Below are 21,571 nucleotides of genomic sequence, written 5' to 3'. Positions count from 1 at the left end.
TTAAGAAATGGATACGTTTTGCTCAATGAAAAATAAATTTTTTTTAATAAAAATTAGTTCCTTACATGACTGTCATTAATTTGAAATTAGAATATTGATCATTATCTCTGATAGGTTTATAAAGTTAAAAAATGGAAATGGTCGTAGTTTTGTGCTAGCTATGAATTTAACCTGATCTTTATGGCAAAATTCTAAAACTGAAAGCATCTTAATGCAAAAGATTAATAAATTGATATTCAACGAAGAGCAAGTAAAACAGCTCACAGAATGCAACATTAGGCTAAAGGGGGTGGCAACTCAACTATTTTCAAAATGTACCCCCTTCTCTTGTTTACAATGTGTAGTCAAGAAAGGAAGAGGGGGATTGCTAGTAGTCCAATATGGATTTGAATGCCACAGTCACTTGGGAAGCTTGTTCCCTGAGAAGTATCTTAAAATACTGATCAATATTGAGGCTTTGATACAGCTTTACCATACAACTTAGGAGGTGTTTATGTATGGTATATTTCATATTTAGTTTTCTCCTCTTGCACTTAAAATATTTATAGGGAGATCAAGGTTAACTATGTATGCGTATGAGTCTAAGTTTACATCTTTGAGAATTAGCCAGGTAGTGATGACATCAGAAAACATAGTCATTGATTTCCCCTGTGTGTATGAGTGCTTCATCTATGAGTCAGCCTTTGATTGTTTAATTCATTCAGAAACCAAAATTTGTGCCCAGACTTGAATTTCTCATTTCCCTTGTTTATAGTGCTGCTAGAACTGTGCATAATGACCATTCTAATTTTCATTCTTTTCGTTTGGGTTTTTACATGGTAGATTGTGTTACTGTGATTCTTTGAAATCCCATTGTAAATATTTTTTGTAATTTTGATCAATTTACTTGTATATTTAAATGTGTTACCTGCTGGATAGAAATAAAACCTTGCTCTCTCATTGGAGACACTACTGAATAAATGGGCCTAGGGAGGACTTCTATAATAGGGAGAGTATATAAGTACATTTCGTTTTAATTCATTTCCAAACCTTTATACTTTTTTGGACATGGGATTACTAAATTTTTTGGACATGACATTACTAAAAAGCTATAGCAGCTCTTTGCTTCTGTTAGTAATCATTGTACCAATAATGTTTTGATTATAGGACAATTGTCCATTAGCAACACTGTCATGTAAACAACAAAATTATCTGTGTAGGGATTTAAATATACAGTATATGTGTTACGGCTAGTTATAGCAGTGCTTCCCAACCTTTTTCATGTCATTGCATATATAGAGAATTGTATTTGTGTGGTACACTGGCATAATCAAAAAAAACTGTGAGGCTCTGGAGACTCCATTCACCTCAGACCCCACCAAAGGCTCTGTGGGCCATCTCAGTATAATAGTGAGATAATGATGGCATCCTGTGGTGTCTTAGCACGGTAGTCAGGAAGCTCTGAGTTATAGTACCTCTTTGACAAATATATTCTGAATATTTTCATTGCCCCAGTAACAGAGTGTTGATGAGGTTAAAATGAAACTGTTTCTAGACAATCAGGTAAGAAAAGAAATAAAAGGAAGAAAAGAAGTTAATCTATCTCTGTTTGCAGATGACATGATCTTATATATAGAAAATACTAAGATTCCACTAAAAAACTACTAAAACTAATAACTTCAGCAGGGTTGTAGGATGCAAGATCAATATACGAAAATATACTGTATTTTATATGCTTGCAGTGAACTATCCAAAAATGAAACTAAGAAAACAATGGTAGCATCAAAAAAAACAAACAAACAAACAAAAAAAACCTAGGAATAAAAATAAGGAATTGCAATACTTATACACTGAAAACTAGCAACCGTTGTTAAAAGAAATTAAAGAAGACTTAAACAAATAGGAACATATCCTGTTTTCATTGATTGGAAGACTTACTCTTGCCAAAGATGGCAGTATTCCTCAGAATAGTCTACAGAGTCAATGCATTTCCTATCAGAATCTCAGTGGGCTTTTTTCAGAAATTGCCAAAGTGATTCTAAAATATATGTGGAAATTCAAAAGAGACAGAATAGCCAGAACAATTTTGAAAAGTACAAAGTTGGAGGACTCTCACATTTCCTAATTTCAAAACTTAACTTTAAAGCTGCAGTAAACAAAACTGTGTGGTACTGGCAGAAGGATAAACATACAGACCAATGAAATAGAATTTAGAGTCCAGAAATAAATCCATATATTTATGGTCAATTGATTTTTAAAAAAAAAAATTTAGTGTGGTAAGATATATATAACAAGACATTTGTCATTTTAATCATTTTTAAGTATAGAATTCAGTGACATTAATTACATTCACCGTGTTGTACAACTGTTACCACTCTTCATTTCCAAATTTTTTTTGTCATCTTTGACAGTCAGTAACCCTTAAGCAATAACTCCCCATTGCTCCTACTACCAGCCCCTGGTAACCTCTAATAAACTTTTATCTTTATGTATTTATGTATTTTTCCTTTGTTTTCTGACTTATTTCATTCAGCATAATATTTTCAAGGTTCATCTTGTTAACATGATTCAGAATTTAATTTCTCTTTATGGCTTAATAATATTCCATTTTATGGATGTACCACATTTATGGTCAATTGATTTTGACAGGGGTGCCAAGACAGTTTAATGGGAGAAACAGTAGTCATTTTCAACAGTGGTGCTGGGGCACCTAGATATCCACAGGAATGGAGAGTAACTGTTAATGGGTTCCAGTTGCCATCGAGTCAATTCCATCATGCTTGTTTTATAGTCCTTTCAGATGTTTTTCTTAACTCCAGTAGTTGGGGATGTTAATTCTTCTGTTAGTTGTATCTGCTGACTTACCCTGTTTCATGGTTTATTTTCTCATGTGGTTTGTAATTTTTTTGTGAGCTTATCTTCAAAAGTTTACTTTTTCTATGGGACTCTTACGAGCCCTGTCTTGGGTGTTGGTCCTTAAAGAGCAGTTTTACGTTTGCTTGTGCCGGAGCCCAAGAGATTTCATGGACTCTAGAACAGTTTTTAGATTCATTTATTGACAATGGCCTTACCGTGAAAAATAGTACATATATACATCTTACGCTAATCAGTAAAACAGACCTAGAGTTTTAGTTTTCTATGAATGCTATTTTCATGCCCTATTCCACCTCTCCTCTGTCTTGCATGTGGAAAACTTCCGTGAGACTTACTCAGCCTGGTGAAGCCTAGCGTCTAGTGTCTCGTGTCTCTTTTGCTAAAGAAACATCTCTTTTTGGCTCCAAGCTTTATGAAGTCAGACTCTCTGCTCCCCAGCTCAGGCTGTAGACCATGTGTCCTGCCGCCAAATGAATGTTAAAATGTCAGTACCAAGCTGATATGTTATTTGATTTTGAGATTTTTAGATACCACCATGGACTCAGTTCCCACTCACTACTCTCTAGTTTAATGTTTCCTCTTTATTTCTGATACTTGGATATTTGTCTTTATTTCAGTTTTGGCTATTGTATTAGTCAGAGTTCAGACAGGAAAAGGATGGCACTCTCAAATTGGGCACTTTTAGGAGAGATTTTTATAAAAAGACAGAAATGTTGACTAGGAAGGGAAGCCATAAGAGAAAGTGCAGTAACCTGGAGCTAGTAACATTAGAGTGCCGTTACTACCAATAGGCTTTAACAGTAGGAGGGAGAGGTTTTTCAGAACAGGAAAAAATACCCTGACCTCACTCTCTGCTCTCTCCCCCATCTCCTGCCAGTGTTCTTCATTGGTGAACCCAACCAGAAGCCAGAGGACAAGGGAATTCATCGATATTTTCCATATAGGGTAGCCTCCCAGGCAGAGTCAGGGTGGGTGAAGAGTGGAGAATAGATCTAGTAGACCAAAGAGGAGATATACAGTACTTACATATTAAAACTATTTCTTGCTGTATTTTACCTAGAATTTATATGTTTTTGTAGTAGAAATGGGAAATGTTCATTTCAGCTTAGTCTGCCATGTTGCTTGAAGTCTACGTATCTTTAAAATTTCTTTACCATCATTGAGTACTGAGAACTGGTCTTCTGTATTTTTGTTTTTCTCACTATGCTTTATAAGTAGTATATTAGGTACTCAATATAATTGATTAATTTTTACTGAAATAGTTTTGTCCTGAAGAAATTATATGTGGCGTATATGACATATGCCTGACAAACCATTTCAAAACTAATGTAATACCAGAAATGCCGTTTCATTTTTTTCAACCTGTTGAGTATGTTGAAAAGTGAGTTATTTAGTATAAAAAACTAGTGGGGAGGGAAAAAGAAAGTGAATCCAAGAATCTTTAAATGTACTTTATTCAGTAATGATTTTCTGACCCAGACGAGCACATTTGTGTCATCTTAATGTGATTTGTTCAGTTGTAGAATGGATGGTCTAGAATTACAGTAACACTTAATATTAGCCCTAAAAGTGGTCAAGCATATTTCAAAGTTTTGGCAAAGAAAGGGAGCACCAAAGCAAAAAAAGGGAAAATTAGAGTAGTGTGTTTAGTTTCCTTAGTAACCTTTCAAACAGAAAAATAGAAATGTTAGTAATTTATTTTCTCCAAGGTGTACTTTTTTTTTGCTCCAGGGGAAGACTAGCTAAACTGTGTCTTCTGCTTCCATTGGCTTCCTCTGACTTTGGCATAATATTTTTGCAGAGCTTGATGAGTGAGCAAAGATCTTTTTCTTAATTCCATCAACTTATAACCGTATTATTGAAAGGAATTGTAGGGGAGATCAGTTAGACCAGTATCTTCATTTTATGTTTAGAAATTGAAGCACAGTGTATCAGAGTTAGTGTTATACAAAGTAGGGTCTGGGCCAACTCATCATAGTGTGATTCTAAGTTGATGGCATCTATGGGTGGGACTTTGGAATCAGACAACTTGGGTTTTAATTTTATCTCTGCAATTTATAATCACATTATTTAACCTCTATTAATACCCATTTCGGAGTGTTAGTACAAATATTAAATAAATGAATTTATGTATAGTTTGTCCATATACTCTGCCTTCCCTCCTGCACAATTATTGAACTCTTCCTGCTCCACCTTCCCCATGCACATGTTCACACATATGTGCACTGGATGCCTTTTCTTCTCATCTACTTAAAAACTTCGCTCCTACAATTGACCCGTCTCTGTCTTTTATCTTCAGTTTTTCTTTCTCTGCTTGATCATTCTTATAAGGACACAAATATGCTTTAAAGAATCCTTCCTTAATCCCACATACCCCTATACCTACTGCCTCATTTTTCCACCTCTCCTTTATAGCATTACTACTTGAAATAGTTGCTGTACACGTTTTCTCTACTTCCTTACCGCTAGTTCTTGAACCCATTCAAATTAGGCTCCTCCTTCCTGTCATCACCGCTGAAGCAATAACTTGTTTGATTATTAATTACCTTCATGTTGCCAAATCCAGTGGTCAGTTCTTAGCCCTCTTTTTTACTCAGTCTCTCAGCGGTATCTAATACAACTCATCTACTCATTCTTGGCATATTTTTTTGATCGACTTCCAACTCTATCCTGTGTTACTGGCTGTGCTTCCGTATTTCATTTTGCTGGTTCGTTTTAATTCTTCCCAGCCTCTAAAAGTTGGTGTTTTCTAGAACTCTATTTTTATACCTCCTTTCTATAGGTTGAACCATATGAAATTGCTGATACTCAGCCATTTCATATGGCTTGACCTAATATATTTGTTCTCCCCTAGGTGATGTTATCTATTCCTGTGGTTTTACAAATATTTCTATGCTAATGACTTCCAAATTTATATCCTTCCTGCAGACATCTTTCCTGAGGTCCAAACTCCAAATAGGTAACCTATAGAATACCTGACATCTCTGATAGAAAGTCTAAAATACCTTACAAAACTGAATCTGTCCAAAAAAGAACTCTTAATCTTTACTCTTGTCTTTTCCCTAAACCTGTACCATCTCCAGTCTTCCCCATCTTTATTTCTGATACCTGGAGTTCTGCCTTTATTTCAAATTTGGCTATTGCATTAGTCAGAGTCCAGGCAGGAAAAAAAGATGGCACTGTCAAATTGAGCACCTTTAGGGGCATTTAATCAAACAACAAAAATGTTGACTAGGAAGGGAAACCATAAGAGAAAATGTAGTAACTGGAGCTAGTAACATTGGGGTGCTGTTACTACCAATATGCTTAAACAGTAGGAGGGAAAGTTTTTCAGAACAGGAATAATACCCTGATGTCATCCTCCTCCCTCCCTCCCGTCTTCTGCCAGTATTCTTCATTGGCTGATCCCAACCAGAATGTTCCATTTATTCATTCATTTATTTAGGCCAAAACCTAACTCATCTTTCATATTAGTTTTTGTCATTTTTAATTTTAGCCACTCTGGTTGGGTATATAGGGGTATATCATAGATGTTTTTATTTGCATTTCCCTGATTACTAAGGAGGCTAAACACCTTTTCGCACGTTTGTTGTTCATTTAGAGATCTTCTATTGTGAAGTGTTTACATCTCTAGCCCTTTTTAAAAAATTTGGTTGCCTTTTTATTATTAATTTGAAAGAATTATTTATTTTGGATAAAAGCCCTTTCACACACTTATGTGTTACAGATGTCTTCTTCTAATCTGTGGTTTGCATTTTATTTGCTTAATGGTAACTTTTGGTAAATAGAACTCTTAATTTCATTTTCATCAAAGTTAGTTTTTCCTTTATAGTTAATATTTTGTTGTAGTTTTTTTAGGATTTTATAATCTATTTAAGAATCTTTCCCTATATTAAGGTCATAAAATATTCTTTTACTTTATTTTCAAGAAAATTACAGTATTATTGTTTCCATTTAGATCTACAGTCCGTCTAGAATTGATTTTTTAATGTTGTGTAAAGTTGTTAGGTACCATCGAGTTAATTTTAACTCAAGCAAACCCACGTGGCAGAGTAGAACTGCCCCATAGAGTTTCATAGGATGTAATCTTTATGGGAGCAGATTTCCAGATCTCTTCCTCTGCAGAGCCATTGAGTGAGTTTGAACTGCTTGCCTTTCGGTTAGCTGCTGAGCATTTAACTGTTGTTGCAAGACCTATATAGGCTCTTAAATTATGACAAAAGTAGCAGTTCAGAGCAGCAGGGAAAGTCTTTTTCAATAATAATACTGGGCCAACTGGCCATCTTTAGGAAAAAAAATTTAATGGTGCCTACTTTATATGGTATAGCTCTGAAGTGCTACCCTTGTCATAATTTAAGAGCCTGTATAGGTCTATTTATGTTTTTGTACCAGTATCACTTAATTAGCTCTTAATTACTGTAACTGTATCATTGTTCTTGATATTTGATTAACTAAGTCTGTCCATCATGTTCTTTTTCTTTCAGAGTAACTTGGCTATTCTTGGTGCCTTTCCTTTTTTATCTAAATTTACAAATCATCATGCTAATGTCCATAAAATACTAAATTTTTATTGACATTACTTTGAATCTATAGATAAATTTAGGGTGAATTTACCTGTTTGTAATACTGAATCTTTTAGTCTATAATAGTGTATTTCTCTATTTATTAAAATCACTTTTACTTCTAGTGAAGTTTCTACTTTTCTTTGTAGAGGTCTTGCCCAGTTTTTATTAGATTTATTCTGTGATATATTTTTTTAACTGAGATTGTGATTCCTAATATTTTGTTTAGAATTTTTATATCTGTATTCATGAGTGATACTGGCGTTTAATTTTTCTTTCTGATAATATCCCTGTCATAATTTGGTGTCAAGGTTATACTCATATAAAATGAGGTAGAAGTGTTTCCTTTTATTGTATTCTCTGGAATAGTATGTGTAAGATTGGTTTTTGTTTTGTTTTGTTTTTTTCCCTTAAATATTTGGAAAAATCAAAGAGGTTCTCTGGTTTGCTCCTTTCTAGCACCATCCTTTTTTTTTTTTTTTTTTTTAACTATTACTGTATTTTTTCGCAAATAATGCACCAATGTAAATAAAATACCCAAACATATAATGTAATGCACATAGCGCACCTGGGAAGATAATGCACGAGGGGGTTGAGTGGTTGTCCAAAAAAACATGTAACACACATGTTATTTGTGTAGAAATATGATAGTTGTCACTGGAATTGGGTTGAAATTGATTTAGAAACAAGAGCAATTGCTTTAAGTTCCCTCTTTTCCTTATATTTCTGTGCTGTATTATTAATATTCTCATTTTAGCCAAGACTCTAAATTCTGCTTTTCATGTATAAATCTTCACAATCACTATATATTATTCAATCACAATATATATATTCCCATGATAATCAATCCTAGTTGGTTGTTAGGTGCCATAACAATCTTAATTGTTAGGAAATTAGGATAATCCTTACTGAAAGAGCATTTCACTATAACACATACCTCATCAAAAGTGGGGAGGTTTTAATTTAGGAATTACTTGGATACATAAGTTTTTAGTTGGTCTTAGAAGAGAGAGAGAATGAAATGGTAAAGAATTAATAGACAAGGATATTAATCTAAGTATTCTAAAGGGGAACACAGGCATTATATAATTATGTTCATTAAAATTTTTTTTTTCATGCTGTTGTGCTTAAATAGGACAGCCCATTGATAAAAGCTACCTTAAAAAGCACTAACGTTTTGATGGTTACGATTCATGACAAGTAAACAAACCAAATACACACACACACACAAATACATGCATTTTCATATACTTTTCTTACAGGATAAATTCATAATCTACGGGTTTCTCAGAAGATACTAATATAAAATGATACTTTGGACTTCGATTCTTAGTAGTTTCAGAAAAAGTGATCTAGAAAGGACAGTTATTATGGAATGGCTATATTATTTTGATGAAATGAAACACCTCTAACTCAGTTGTGATTTTATGCAAACCATTTAGTGGTTTTTCTTTTCTTTAATATTATCTTTCTTGTATGTATGTGTGATATTTTTAATGCTATCCTTTTCAAAGCAGTGATTAAGGAATAATTATAAACCTTTAGAAAAAATCTAAAATGCTGAGTGAATTCATCAGTATTGATTTACAGCTCTCCTTCAGGTAAAAATTGATTATTTTAATCTCCCAGTATTTAAAAGCTTAGTTCATGACAAAATTTGACTTGCATTGCTTATTGATCCAGGAATTAATACGGCTTTATTAACAGCTGAGTTCTTTAAAAAAAAAAAAAAAATCCATCACAAACTGGTTCATTTCTTAATTCCAGTAATTGTTTAAAATGCTTTGATTTTCAATTGAATAAAAAGTTAGTATTAGACTGAAAAGTTACTTAGCACAAACGATTATATAGTAAAACTGTTGCCAATTTTCCCATCGCATTCAAATACTGTTAACGTAGTCTTCTAAGCAGTAACCTGTCTCAGGTTGTTATTATGAACAACCCTTTAGATAGTATGTTTAGTTTAAACTTTTTCCTCAAATGCTATTTTAAGAATATTTCATAATTATTCTAAATCTCCTCCTGAAAATAGACTTATTTCATTTAATATTTACGTGAATTATGTATCAGGGGATCACTTTGAAATCTCAGTTTTGATTTTGTTTGTTTCTGACTAAAATTTTTCATTCAAAACAGTTCATTAAAAATTTTTAAATTTTTTACTATTTAGAGTATTGTTTTTCTTGCTAAATTGAGTCAAATTTATTATTTTTAAATTCTTTCAAATATAGAGACCTTACTATGAGTGAACCTAGTTTTATAGAAACATACTCTAACAATTTTTTGTATTAAATAGAAAAAAGAAGTATTTGTTTATGTGATCCTCGGTTGATTTATACTTTAAACTATGAGTAATTCTTTTCATGCTGACGTGTTGATATTGAGCACGGTCCTTGTAGGCAAATACAGCTCCGGCTTCCTGAATTTCAGTCTGAGTGATGGTGGAGGGGGAGATATGAGTGAGACACCTAAGTACTGAGCTTAAAAATAGTTAATCATTTTTCCCACCCTTGCAATGAAATAGTGAGAGCAAAGGTAATGGAGACCACAGCAGGCCACTTGTTACTGTTGACTTATAGTGCAAACAGTGGTGAAAGTGTTTAGCCCTTGGGGAAGTTTTGTGATTGAACAAAAATGCTGGAGTTATTTTGATAAGGGAGAGTGGTAACGTGGCCAAAACTATGATCATCCCTGAGCTCTGAAGCAGGCCAAGAATGAGGGGCTCAAGTATTTGCTCTTCCTGATGAACAAAGATATATTCAGCTAGAAAAATAAACACAGTATTGGTCAATTTGCAACAAAATGGTGAAAGAAACTGTATATTTTAGGACTTGGTGTGAGGTGGTGTGGGAAAATAGTTCAGCATCTCTGCTTCTGGCTCCGTTTCTGCTGTAGATTTGGAAACAGAGCAGAATATTAATGCATAAACGATATTGTCTTCAGGTTTAAATCTATAATTTTATGTCATAGTAAATCACAGGACACTATTGCTTTGCTGTACTTGATGCCCAAGTGTTTTAACAATAAACACTTGGCCTGTTGTTTTGTAGAAATATTTCTCATTTGGTGTCGTCTTCTGGAGATTCAGGAAAATTGAATTTTCTTCTGATTGAAAGATAGTGTGAAACACTCAGGTCAAGGTAGCTTCCTAAAGGAACTGCATATACCCTTGTCTGTGGTAATGAGAGCAGGGTATTTGCTTTGGTTTTATATGGGGTTTTTTTACTTACCTTTCCTGTTGTTAGGTGTCAAGCTAATGGCTTGTTCTGCTCTGAGAATTTATCCATAAAGAAAAACATACTGACCATGTTATATTGTCTTCTGTTGAATTTTAAGGGGTGTTTTGTTCTGGCTGTTGAGTACTGGTCATGAGTGCTTAGCATAGGAAAGTAACATGCTGTTAATCACTTTACATACGTGTTCTCATTTAATCTTAACAACAACTCTAAGAGATCAATAGCATTATAGTAACCATTTTGCAGAGGAGGAAAAAAATCAGTTGCCTAAAATCACTTCTGTAGTGTCAGTTATCCTTAACCTTATATCATACAGCCTGCCAAATTAAGTATATATAACTATTTTTTAAATGTATATACACACATCTGTTAAACAAATAAGCATTTTGTTGTGTATTTGATTAGTTCCCAGAGTATGAGTTTAGGTTCCCAAGTTTTCTTTGTAGGTGTTAAATGGACAGCAAAGTTCGGGCTTTTTAAAGCCCAAATACTTGGTAGCTAACCCTAAAAACAAACAACAAACAAACAAAAAAACAAAGTTTATCAGTGAGTGGTCACTGTCTCTGGCACCATCTCCTTCTCCTTTTGAGACTGGAGCTACACAACTCCAAACTAGGGTTTATTTTCTTCAGAGTCAGTAAGTTCCTGAAAAGACTAAAAGCAAACAAACTTTTGACAGCAGATACGTTAGCTCCAAATTTAGAACCTTGTATGTATCCAGAGTTCAGTAGATACTGTTGAATTGAATAAGCTCACCCCCCCCATACCTCTAGTTAAGAGATATTTAGCCATATAAAACATTTAAAAATCTATTGTCAAATCTAGTAATTTTTGTAACATCTTCATATATTTAAATATGCGAGGCATGGTGAATGTTTTGCTGATTTTAAAACTAACCTAATGACTTTGGTATGGTTACTCTAGATTCATGCATAAATACTCTATAGCAGGGGTGAAAAAAAAATTTTTCTGTAAAGGGCTAAATAGTAAATTTTTAAGCTTTGTGGGGTCATAGTATCTCTGTGGCAACTTCTCAACTCTGCTGAAAAGTAGCCATAAACAATATATAAATGAATGGGTGTGACTATGATCTACTAAAACTTTATTTACAAAAACAGCTGGATTTGTCTGTTGGCTGTAGCTTACAGGCCCTGCTCTGTAAGGAAATACTCATTGCTATGATCCTAACTTGTTCTGGATCCTTACATACTTTTAGGGAAAATTGGAATGACATGCATGCACATTGTAGCTATAAAACCTGTTTGGTTAGTTTATGTTTATATTGATTAGCTTATGATGTGAGAAAGTTACAAGTAATAATTGCAGATTTTAAATTATAATTTTTTTCGTAAATTATATTTACTTAAGTTACAAAGTGCTTTGTTCTTTTTTTCCTTACCCCAGGGAGATTCTGTACAAGCAGGTGATGACTCACCATTCTCAGATTCTGTCACCTTGGAACAAACCACAAGTAACATTGGTGGATCCAGTGGATGCGTTAGTCTGTGGATGCAGTGGGTGCTCCCCAAAATTACTATAAAGCTCTTTGCTCCTGATCCTGAAAATAAAGGCACAGGTACAGGACTACTTTTCTTCTTACTTGAGAAGATCCAATATTAAGCACTGTTTCTAGAGGAAATAGTAGATTTGGCTTTACTTGTTATTGTCATTTATAATTAAATAAACATTAGATCTAATTCAAGTGATAGCTACTAGAAAAACTGATACGTTGAATCTTGCCAGTATTTAGGGTTTATGTCTTTCTGTGCACATATTCTCTTTGACTTTGTGATATCTAAATTTTGTCTTGTTTTTATTAAAGTTCACTCCAAAGACCATGAGGTTAGTTTTCACAGATTATCATATTGATGCATTATATAAGTCACTACATGTATTGCAGAGATCTCCACTGATATCAGAGTATTGCAATTCAGACATGCACTGGGATTTCTACTTTCTTGAAATAGGTGTCCTAACTTTATTGTGAGAGCTGTATTGATGTTAATGTTTGCTTATTATTGCGGAAGCTTGTGTGGTTAGTGAACAGATCTCAGTGCCCCCATAGATGCCCAGCATGTATATGTGAAGGTGAAATGTAAAAGAGAAAATGTTAATATTGATTGTGATAGTAATGTTTACTTATTCCAGAGGTCTGTATGGTTAGTGAACTAGAAGATCTCAGTGCTTCCGTAGATGTCCAGGATGTATATACCAAGGTGAAATGTAAAATAGAGAGCTTCAATATTGATCACTACAGATGCAGGTAAATAATAAACAACGAATATGGTAAAAGCTGTATTTTTCAACAAAGTATAAGAATTTTTTATTTTAATTTGGCTCACTATTAAATAATAAAAACTATACTTTTCCCAAAAGATGGTTTTTAAGAAGATAAATTGGTTAGTTTTACTTAGCTTTCATTTATATACGGAATATTAAAAAGTTTTGTTTTATAAGGTGGTAAATATGTTCATAAATATCTGCATTGCAATATTAAATGAAATACACTGCTTTTTCTAATCATCTCACGCAGTTTATTATGTATGTTGTATTTTTGTTAAGATGCCAGGAACACAGTTTTAGCTGTATACTTCCCATTCATTCCCTATGTTAGTGCTAGTCATACACTGAAAATGCATCTCATGTCCCTTAGCACTTTGAAGACTCTTTTCATATCTGACAAATGATTACTATACATGTGGTGGGTGTTCCTAGAGCCATATCATTCCTTCCGTAATGAATTTCTATGGAAAGTATGATTATATACAAGTATGATTTGTTTGTAATAATAAATAATGGTAGCAAAAATGTGAAGTTTTAGATATTTTCACAAACCCTGTAACAGTTTTGTTATTAATTTTCCCAAATAAGAATTTTTAAAAAAATTCTTGCTATATGATAGTACCTGGTGTTTAATTTAAAATATAATTCACATACCATAAAATTCACAAATGCTTTTTTTTAAAAATTATTTTTTAAAAACCATAATATTTTTAATTTCACATTACTTTGGCTTAAAAACAGGCTTAAAATCCATTTCTTTCTCGATTTATTATATTTACCCATTCAACAGTTATTTATTGAGTGCTTGCAGAAACACGTATGTATTTCTGTGTACATATTACATGCACTAAAAAGTCTTTTTTATTTAACAAGATTCTAATTCTACATTAAAGACATTTCAGTTTTTGTCTTTCATCACATATATCATATTGCTTATGTTAATAACTACCAAATCTGTCATAGCTGAAATATTATTTCATAATGGTGAAATACAAAATATTTTGCTGGATTTATATTAAGGCCTGTTATAATAGTATTATCTTACCAAACAAATGAGAAATTATTTTTGTTGTATTAACAGCAAATGATTAATTCGCTTTTAATAATGTATTGTTTAGCTCTTTAGTTTTCTAATGGTATATATCTATATCAAAATAATCATTGCATGTGATTTGTCAGTATAATATTGTAGTTGCAGTAATTTCTTGATGATGTGAATATTCTGTATTCTAGTTCACTGTTGATTTTGTGGTTAAATTTATATAATATTTTAAATACTTAGTTAAATTTATTTATTCATTCATTTAATCAAAATGTTTATTGAATGTCTATTATGTGCCAAGCCCTCTGCTAAGCACTGGGATATAGTGTTTAACAAAAATAGACTTAGATCCTGCCGTCACAGACCTTATTGCTTAGTGAGGGAGGTAGAAATAAATAACCAACCAAATAAATGTATACTTTAGTGTTGGTACAAATGCTTCTGTGCAGAACTGCCATGGTGTGGTGCTAATGTAAATTGTTCTGTTGATTGCATTGTGAAATCCACATTTAGTTCAGGATAGTGTTGTTTATATCATAACTATTTGAAATAGTTATATATGCTCAATTTTTTAACTCAGAAAAATTGAAGAGAACAGATAAGGTGAATTTATGTTTTCCAGGCCAGGGGAAGGTTGGCAGTCAGGACATTTTGAAGGAGTATTTCTACAGTGCAAAGAAAAACCTGTGGTGAGACTCATTTAGTAATTATGATTTTTGAAAATATATGATAAAACTGTTTCTCTTTGTTCTTTCATGTAATAGGACTAATGGTTACAAGAATTAGAGCTCAGAGTAAATTCTTTTTGACCTATTCCTCCAAATTGCATTACATTTTAAACTATTTAAGTTGCTCATGTTTTGTAACCATCTTCCTGTTATAGCAATTAAGCAAATTTATCAAAAAAGCAAAGGTAGGATTGCTTTATTAATATACGGTATCATTAATGTACTGTTTTGTTGACTTTTGGGAAGTGGTTCCCATTTCATAACTGAGTTCATGCTGGATTTTTCTTTACCATAAGCTAAAAGTGGTGATTTGACACTAAAAACAATTCTTTTTTGTTTAGTCCCATTAACAATGCTTTTGCAGAGATGGACCAGATAGAGGCCATACCCTACCAGTGGCTCAAACCTAAGCCTATGGAAAATTAAGCAGAATTAAAAACTATCCAGATTTTTTTGCTTATGGCTTTTATTGCTTTTGTCTTTTCACCTTCCTTGCTCCTGTCCATCACCTCAAGCCTTGGGGAAGAGTGTTGGTCTTTGGGGCAATGTGGAGGTGTCTTCCTTTCCTGTACTGACAAGCTGAACAGACGCACCTTGTTGGTTCGACCCATCAGCAAGCAGGACCCTTTCAGTAATTGCTCTGGCTTCTTTCCTTCTGTAAGAAATCATTTTTAAATTATGCTACCAAACTTCCATTAACAAGAACCCAGAGAAGAAATTTGAACTATCCGTAGAGTCAACTCTTGGTTTTCTCATGCTGTGTCATCCACTTTGTAAATTAACTATATTTTTAAATCATAGACCTATTTTCCACTATAATTTGTTCGTGGGTCACTTATGCATGCTGTTTGTCACTCTGTTTTTGTAAATATGAACTAATTTTACCATCAGCATAACAAATTCAAATTAGGACATTAAATATAATGTCTTTTTTATATTGTGCATTTATTGAATGATCAAGAGTTGACAGTACTGCTTTTATTATTTTTTTTATGATTCTTATTGAGATTGCTTTTTTAATTTTCTTCTATTATTATACCATTGCCTTCTCATAACTAATTCAAAGTACCTTATTTGGTGCCGTCTTGAATCTGGACAAGTCTATACTTCTGTCATTAACTACCTAGGAGGCGAATGCTGCACTATGTAAACCAGTGACTTACAAAAGCTTAGAACTTGCTTATTCTGATTTTTCTAATGGCACAATGTATCTGAATATGTTCCCAAGCTAATTTTTTTTTAAGTGATGCTCTTATAACCAATAGCAGTACATGTTACTTGTTTTATATTAAGAGGAAATTATCACATTGGTAATAACTCTTAATAATTTATTAAATCATTTCAAACATTACTACATATTCTCTCAGCAGGTGTGAGCTATTTATTTCTTGTTTTATAGTTCAAAGGGTGTTTAAGACATATCTTTAGCATTATAAAAATTTACCAAAATATTTTTAAATGTTTGTGTTTCTAGATTTAATATTTAATATTTTGCCCAGCAAATGCTATTTTCTGATTTGGTTTTGAACTTTTTTGAGCATAGTCTGTCTTTAGTTCTGGAAAAAGATGTTTATAAAGTGTGGTTTTCATGTCAGTAAAAGTTCTATTTAGATTTATTTTCCTGTCTTTGAGTGTTCTTCAGTGTCCATAAGAAGCATTCTTATATAATTTTAACTTGTATTCATCAGAAAACTAAATTTTTTATTGCCACTTTTTAAAAATTTTCCTTAATTATTAATTTTTCTATAAATTTTTTGATTATTAAATGTCTTATTAAAATTTCTTTATCTTTGTATTGTAACTTTTTATTTTAAATAGTTTAAAATATTATTACTGTATGAAAAGGAGTATTTATGTTATCTGAACTCCAGCTAGTATTCATTCCTTCTTTCATTTCTTATATTGAGGGAATTAGGGACATAACAGTTAAAAAAAAAAAACAAAAACAAAAAACCTACATTCATGGAGTTTACATTTTAAGAGTGCTTACATTCAATATGTTTAAAAATATTTTCCATATCAAAGTATTCATATGTATAAACATCTTTCATACTATTCCCAGGATTCAAATGATGCCATTAGTTAACATATATTAATTATGTGTTGGATTATTTAGATTGGTAGTAGATTCTAACCCCTGCTTAAAGTCCAGTTTAGACATCCAGAGACAGTGTTGCTGTGCCCTTCCCACTGGGACTACAGCACAGCTACCCTTCTCCATCCACTGTTGCCTGCTCTCTAGCAACATGGTGACAAGACTGGGAGCGCTTGTTCTTGCTTTACTTTGTTTTCTTTTGTTTTGCGGGTAGAAAGCAAAAAGAAGGAGAAATCAGAGAGGAGAAGGTTGGGAATAGTAAAAAACACTCTCAGAGCAGACTATCACAGCAAAAATGAGTATATTGCACATTCCATTTAATGCCTACCATTCCACGTTCATTTTTTTTTTTTAATGGTCAGTTGCTTTTTTTTTTTTTTTAATTGTATTTCAGGTGAAGGTTTACAGAACAAATAGTTTCTCATTAAACAGTAGTACACATTTTGTTTTATGACATTGGTTAACAACCCCACAACATGTCAACCCTCTCCCTTCTCGACTTTTTTTTTTTTTTGGTGAAAGTATGCATAGCCGAAGATACACCATTTCAAAAATTTCTACATGCACAGTTCAGTGATGTCAACTACGCTCTTCCAGTTGTGCTGCTATTCTCATTTTAGTTGAAGGTTTACAGAACAAAATAGTTTCTCATTAAACAGTTGGTACACATGTTGTCCTATGACAATGGTTAACAACCTCCAGTTAACTTTAAAAAAAAAAAAAAAAACTTGTAGCAAAGAAATTTTATCTCACCTTCCTTCATTGTAAATTCCTGATTAAAAACAAAATTAGCAGTGATGACTAAATTACATACTTTTTCCTCTCAGCATGTTCTTGGATGATAGGCAAAAATATGAAAGGAAGAAAATAGAGCCAAAAAGAAGTTTATTAGTAATGAGATAACATAGGCTCAGACATGTTGCTGCTTTGCTACTTCACAATTTTTTTTCGTGTTAATGTCAGTATGTTCCCTTCTCTTTCTTCTTCCCCAGCTTAATTCCTCTCTTAATATCAATCTTTGGACCCTAATAGCTAAATAATAATAATAATCAGACCTGGGGAGAGAGGGATTGAGAAGCTAGAATATTACAACTCAACTCTAATTTTATGTTGAGTAATTAGCATAAAAGAATCTTAAGTACATTAATTGGTTTCAAGAACTATCTGTCTTATATGTTGAATACACAACTATAAACTTTTAAAAATATGCTGCTTTACTATAATTTCTTTATAGTGTCCAATTTAAATATGAAAGTTAATTGAACTAGTTTTGTCAGAAATATTGGTGTTATGATGTAGTTTTTATTCTCAGTCAAATGTTATGTGTATATTAATTTACAGTGTTATACTTGAGGAATATAAATTGTAAAAGAGTTGATAGGTTTGTAAACAATGTGATAGCCACTGAAAAGGCACAAATTCTAAAAGACAAATGTTTTGTTTTTGTATCATGTTACCATTTCCAGCAAACATGCACTAACTGGCTAGCTCAGTTATCAAAGCATGTATTGATGAGGCTCTTTCTTCATATAAATTAGCCTGATTATCAAAGGAAGGCTCTGTTCTTACAACTGTTAACTCCCTTCTACTTCAGGCAATCGTCTTGCCTATTTGAATTGTTGATCACTAATAAAAATAACGTAAGTAAGATGGTTCACTTCAGTTTTCACCTAAATAAACATTTTTACAGTATATTAATACTCTTAATGTAAAATTACCAAGAATGAAAAGATAAAATCTAGAAGTGGTCTGTACCAAGTTCTTAACATTAAACAAAAGAAAGAAATGATAGAAACAACCACAACAAGTTGATTAAACTCTTTAAGTTCTAGAACTAGAATTCAGGATTCCTAACTTTAAGTTTAGTCAGGCTAACATAGAGGCTTTTGCCCCATATACAGAATTGATCAGTAATGTGCCATTAAGAAAAATAAGGTTACTAAGACACAAAAAATGTCAAAATAGTAATTGAATTAATTTTCTGCTTTGAAATAGTTATTTCTTTTTTAAATTAAATGTGTATTGTGCTTTCCTTTTTCTGGAACAGACTACTGCAAAACTTTTAGATGGTTCTCATCAGCAGCATGGATTTCTCTCTCTGACATATACAAAAGCTGTAACAAAAAATGTGCGCCACAAGTTAACATCAAGAAACGAACGAAGAAGTTTTCATAAGTTATCAGAAGGTTTAACAGATGGTTCTCCTCATTTTCTTCATGAAATTCTTCTTTCAGCACAAGCCTTTGATATTGTCCTTTGTTTTCCTTTACTTAATGCCATTGCAAGCATGTTTCAAGCAAAACTACCAAGGACTCAAAAAGAGAAAAGAAAATCTCCTGGTCAGCCCATGAGGACTCATACACTGACTTCACGTAATTTACCTTTGATTTATATCAACACAAGTGTGATAAGAATTTTCGTTCCAAAAACAAAGGAATTACAGCCTACTGTTGGAGGTACTGTCTTCCAAATTTTTTGTTTGTTTGATTTTAAATAATTTTCTTCTAGAAACCTTAGTTTTCTGTTTTGTTTTTGTTTTTTTAAAACATGGGCGGCTGGTTTAGTTTTCCGTTTGGTGCATTTTAGAAAGAGTGACTATATTATGGTCGTTCTTTAGATCTCTAAAAGAGATGTCAACAGTACTGGGTAGGAATCTCACTCCATTAGAAGACCCCATTCACATTAGTTGCTGGAGTAGGAAATAAGAGATTTGTTTTCTTCAGGATTTTTGCTATTAAAGGTTATACTTTTCTCTCATCTGTTTTAATAAACTCAAATGTTGAGTTTATATATACATAGGCGCAAAATTTAATTTTTAAAACAAAATAACCATAATTATGAGATATAGTGAAATTCCATGATTTTAATTTTTAACTGATGACTGAGGGTAGGAAAAATGATTAGTTAACTTGTTCCTGTGTCTTCTTCCAGGCTTCTCAGTACTCTCTGAAACTGTTCCAGGTTTTGAACTGAGTGAATTGATAATCCCATGTCTCCACACAAAGGACTGATTTTTTTTTTTTTTTTTTTCCTTTTGAGCTTCTATGTTATAGAAGAATAGAGAACTTGTAAGGATTTTGGGCGAGAGTATAGCATAGTGGTTAAGGAGTTACACAGACCCATGTTCAAAGCCCGACTCTACCAGTTATGAAGTACAATACACAATTAAGTTTAACACACAGAGTTGTGTGTGTGTGTGTGTGTGCTGGGGGCAGTTTAAGGTATAATTCTGCAGTTCAGATGCCTGTGTATTTCCTAAGCAGGTCACCTTGAATAACGAGCATGTGGGATGGAGGATATTGTTATACCCATCTTTGGACAAATATAATCTGCCACATTTCTCTATGGACTATTAGGTTAATTTTAATATTTTGCTAAAGGTAACACTTTTATTTTGCTAAAGCTAACAGCTTTTTAGGTGTATTTTTTTGGTGACTTGCCTTGGTATATCTGGAGAATAAATGCCTAACAAAAGGATTGCTAGATCAAATGTTAAAAAATACAGTCAGATTGCTCTCACAAATGACTGCACCAATTCGTACTGTTTTCCTCACTTGCTCCCTAATAGAGGTTTACCAAACTTTTTGATCTTTTATCAGTCTCACTGATGAAAAATGCACTGTTTTTCTAAGAAGTTACTCATCTTTTCCTTATCAGTTAATAAGAGTTCTTTGTAAATTAAGCTTTTTGTCTGGCGTATATGTTGCATACATCTTTTCATTTTCAATTTTTATCCACTGCCATCTATGTGTATATGTGTATGTACGTGTGTGTGTGTTTTTGTATTAAAAACTCTGAGGTATTATGAACTGCTGGAATATGTGCCTGTACTGAAATACAAATATAAAAATGCATGCCAAAAATTAAATGATGTTGTATTATGTTAGATTTTTGACACTTTCTGTCTCTCCATTACTACTCTTAATTGAAGTGATTGTAATTTACCAATGCAAAGATTAGAGAAAAAAATTTTTTATTGAGGTAAAATTCACATAACATAAAAGTCTCCTTTTTAACCATTTTAAAGCATAGAGAATTTTTTTAAATGTATACTTTTATATGGAAGTTTGAATGTTTCCATTTAATATATTCAAAAGCTATAATGTGACTAAGGAAAACATGATTGTAGCAGCCATTGCATTAGAAATAAATATGATTACTTAAATAACTAGTAATACAGTCAAAAGTGTAGTATTATTTTACTCTAGAAAGGCTTTAAAAAGGACATTGCTTGAATAATATTTTCATCAGATTACTTAAATTAAAAATATATGTGTAAGCTTTGGCTTAATGAGTTTGATAGCACCACTAAATTTTGTAACGTGATAACCTCTCAGGAGAAAATTTAATTATAAAATTATCCCTGAGCAATCTGTACACCAGTCAGAAATGATTCATAAATGAAATGCAACTTTATTTCCCATTGTATAGCTAAAGGTCAGTAGGTTACTCATTGAACTGTCTGTCTTCAACTGAAAATGTGGCCAAAACTAATTAAAACGTTTTGTTACTAGCTTTCTGTAGGGCCGTCACTATCATTCTGGCTTTGTAAAAGTATAGCATTACAAAGTGATAAGTTCAAGTACTTTTGAGGCTTTACATACATGTTCTCCAATACTGAACATCTTAAAGGAAAGTTGAAGACTCCAAAACACTGTTAATTCATCTTGGGTTTTAAGAAAACTTAGTTATAAGCAACAGAGTCTTACATTATTTTTTAATAGCATGAAAATTCTACTCTTTATTCAAGCTTTTGGTTACTGATGAATGCT

General features: G+C 32.6%; 1 protein-coding gene across 10 annotated transcripts in view; it reads left to right on the top strand.

Annotated features, from left to right (window-relative positions):
• The window catches only part of VPS13B (vacuolar protein sorting 13 homolog B), an 866,934-nt gene that overhangs the window by 461,995 nt on the left and 383,368 nt on the right, over positions 1 to 21,571 (top strand). For 6 of the 10 annotated variants that reach the window (XM_023726045.1, XM_023726044.1, XM_004370737.2 and 3 more), the window contains exons 26-29: positions 12,056 to 12,227; positions 12,800 to 12,914; positions 15,220 to 15,361; positions 18,847 to 19,255. In XM_023726045.1, coding sequence (XP_023581813.1) covers positions 12,056 to 12,227; positions 12,800 to 12,914; positions 15,220 to 15,361; positions 18,847 to 19,255 — 838 coding nt within the window. Of the gene's footprint in view, positions 1 to 12,055; positions 12,228 to 12,799; positions 12,915 to 14,598; positions 14,666 to 15,219; positions 16,412 to 18,265; positions 18,440 to 18,846; positions 19,256 to 21,571 lie in introns of those variants that run through there. The other 4 variants (XR_002823075.1, XR_002823074.1, XM_004370738.2 and 1 more) reach the window with 4 other exon arrangements.

The sequence above is a fragment of the Trichechus manatus genome, unplaced genomic scaffold (assembly GCF_000243295.1).
Source record: "Trichechus manatus latirostris isolate Lorelei unplaced genomic scaffold, TriManLat1.0 scaffold00009, whole genome shotgun sequence".
NCBI lineage: Eukaryota > Metazoa > Chordata > Mammalia > Sirenia > Trichechidae > Trichechus > Trichechus manatus.
Note: the sequence above shows the minus strand (reverse complement) of the source record. Positions and strands in the feature narration are given on the sequence as shown.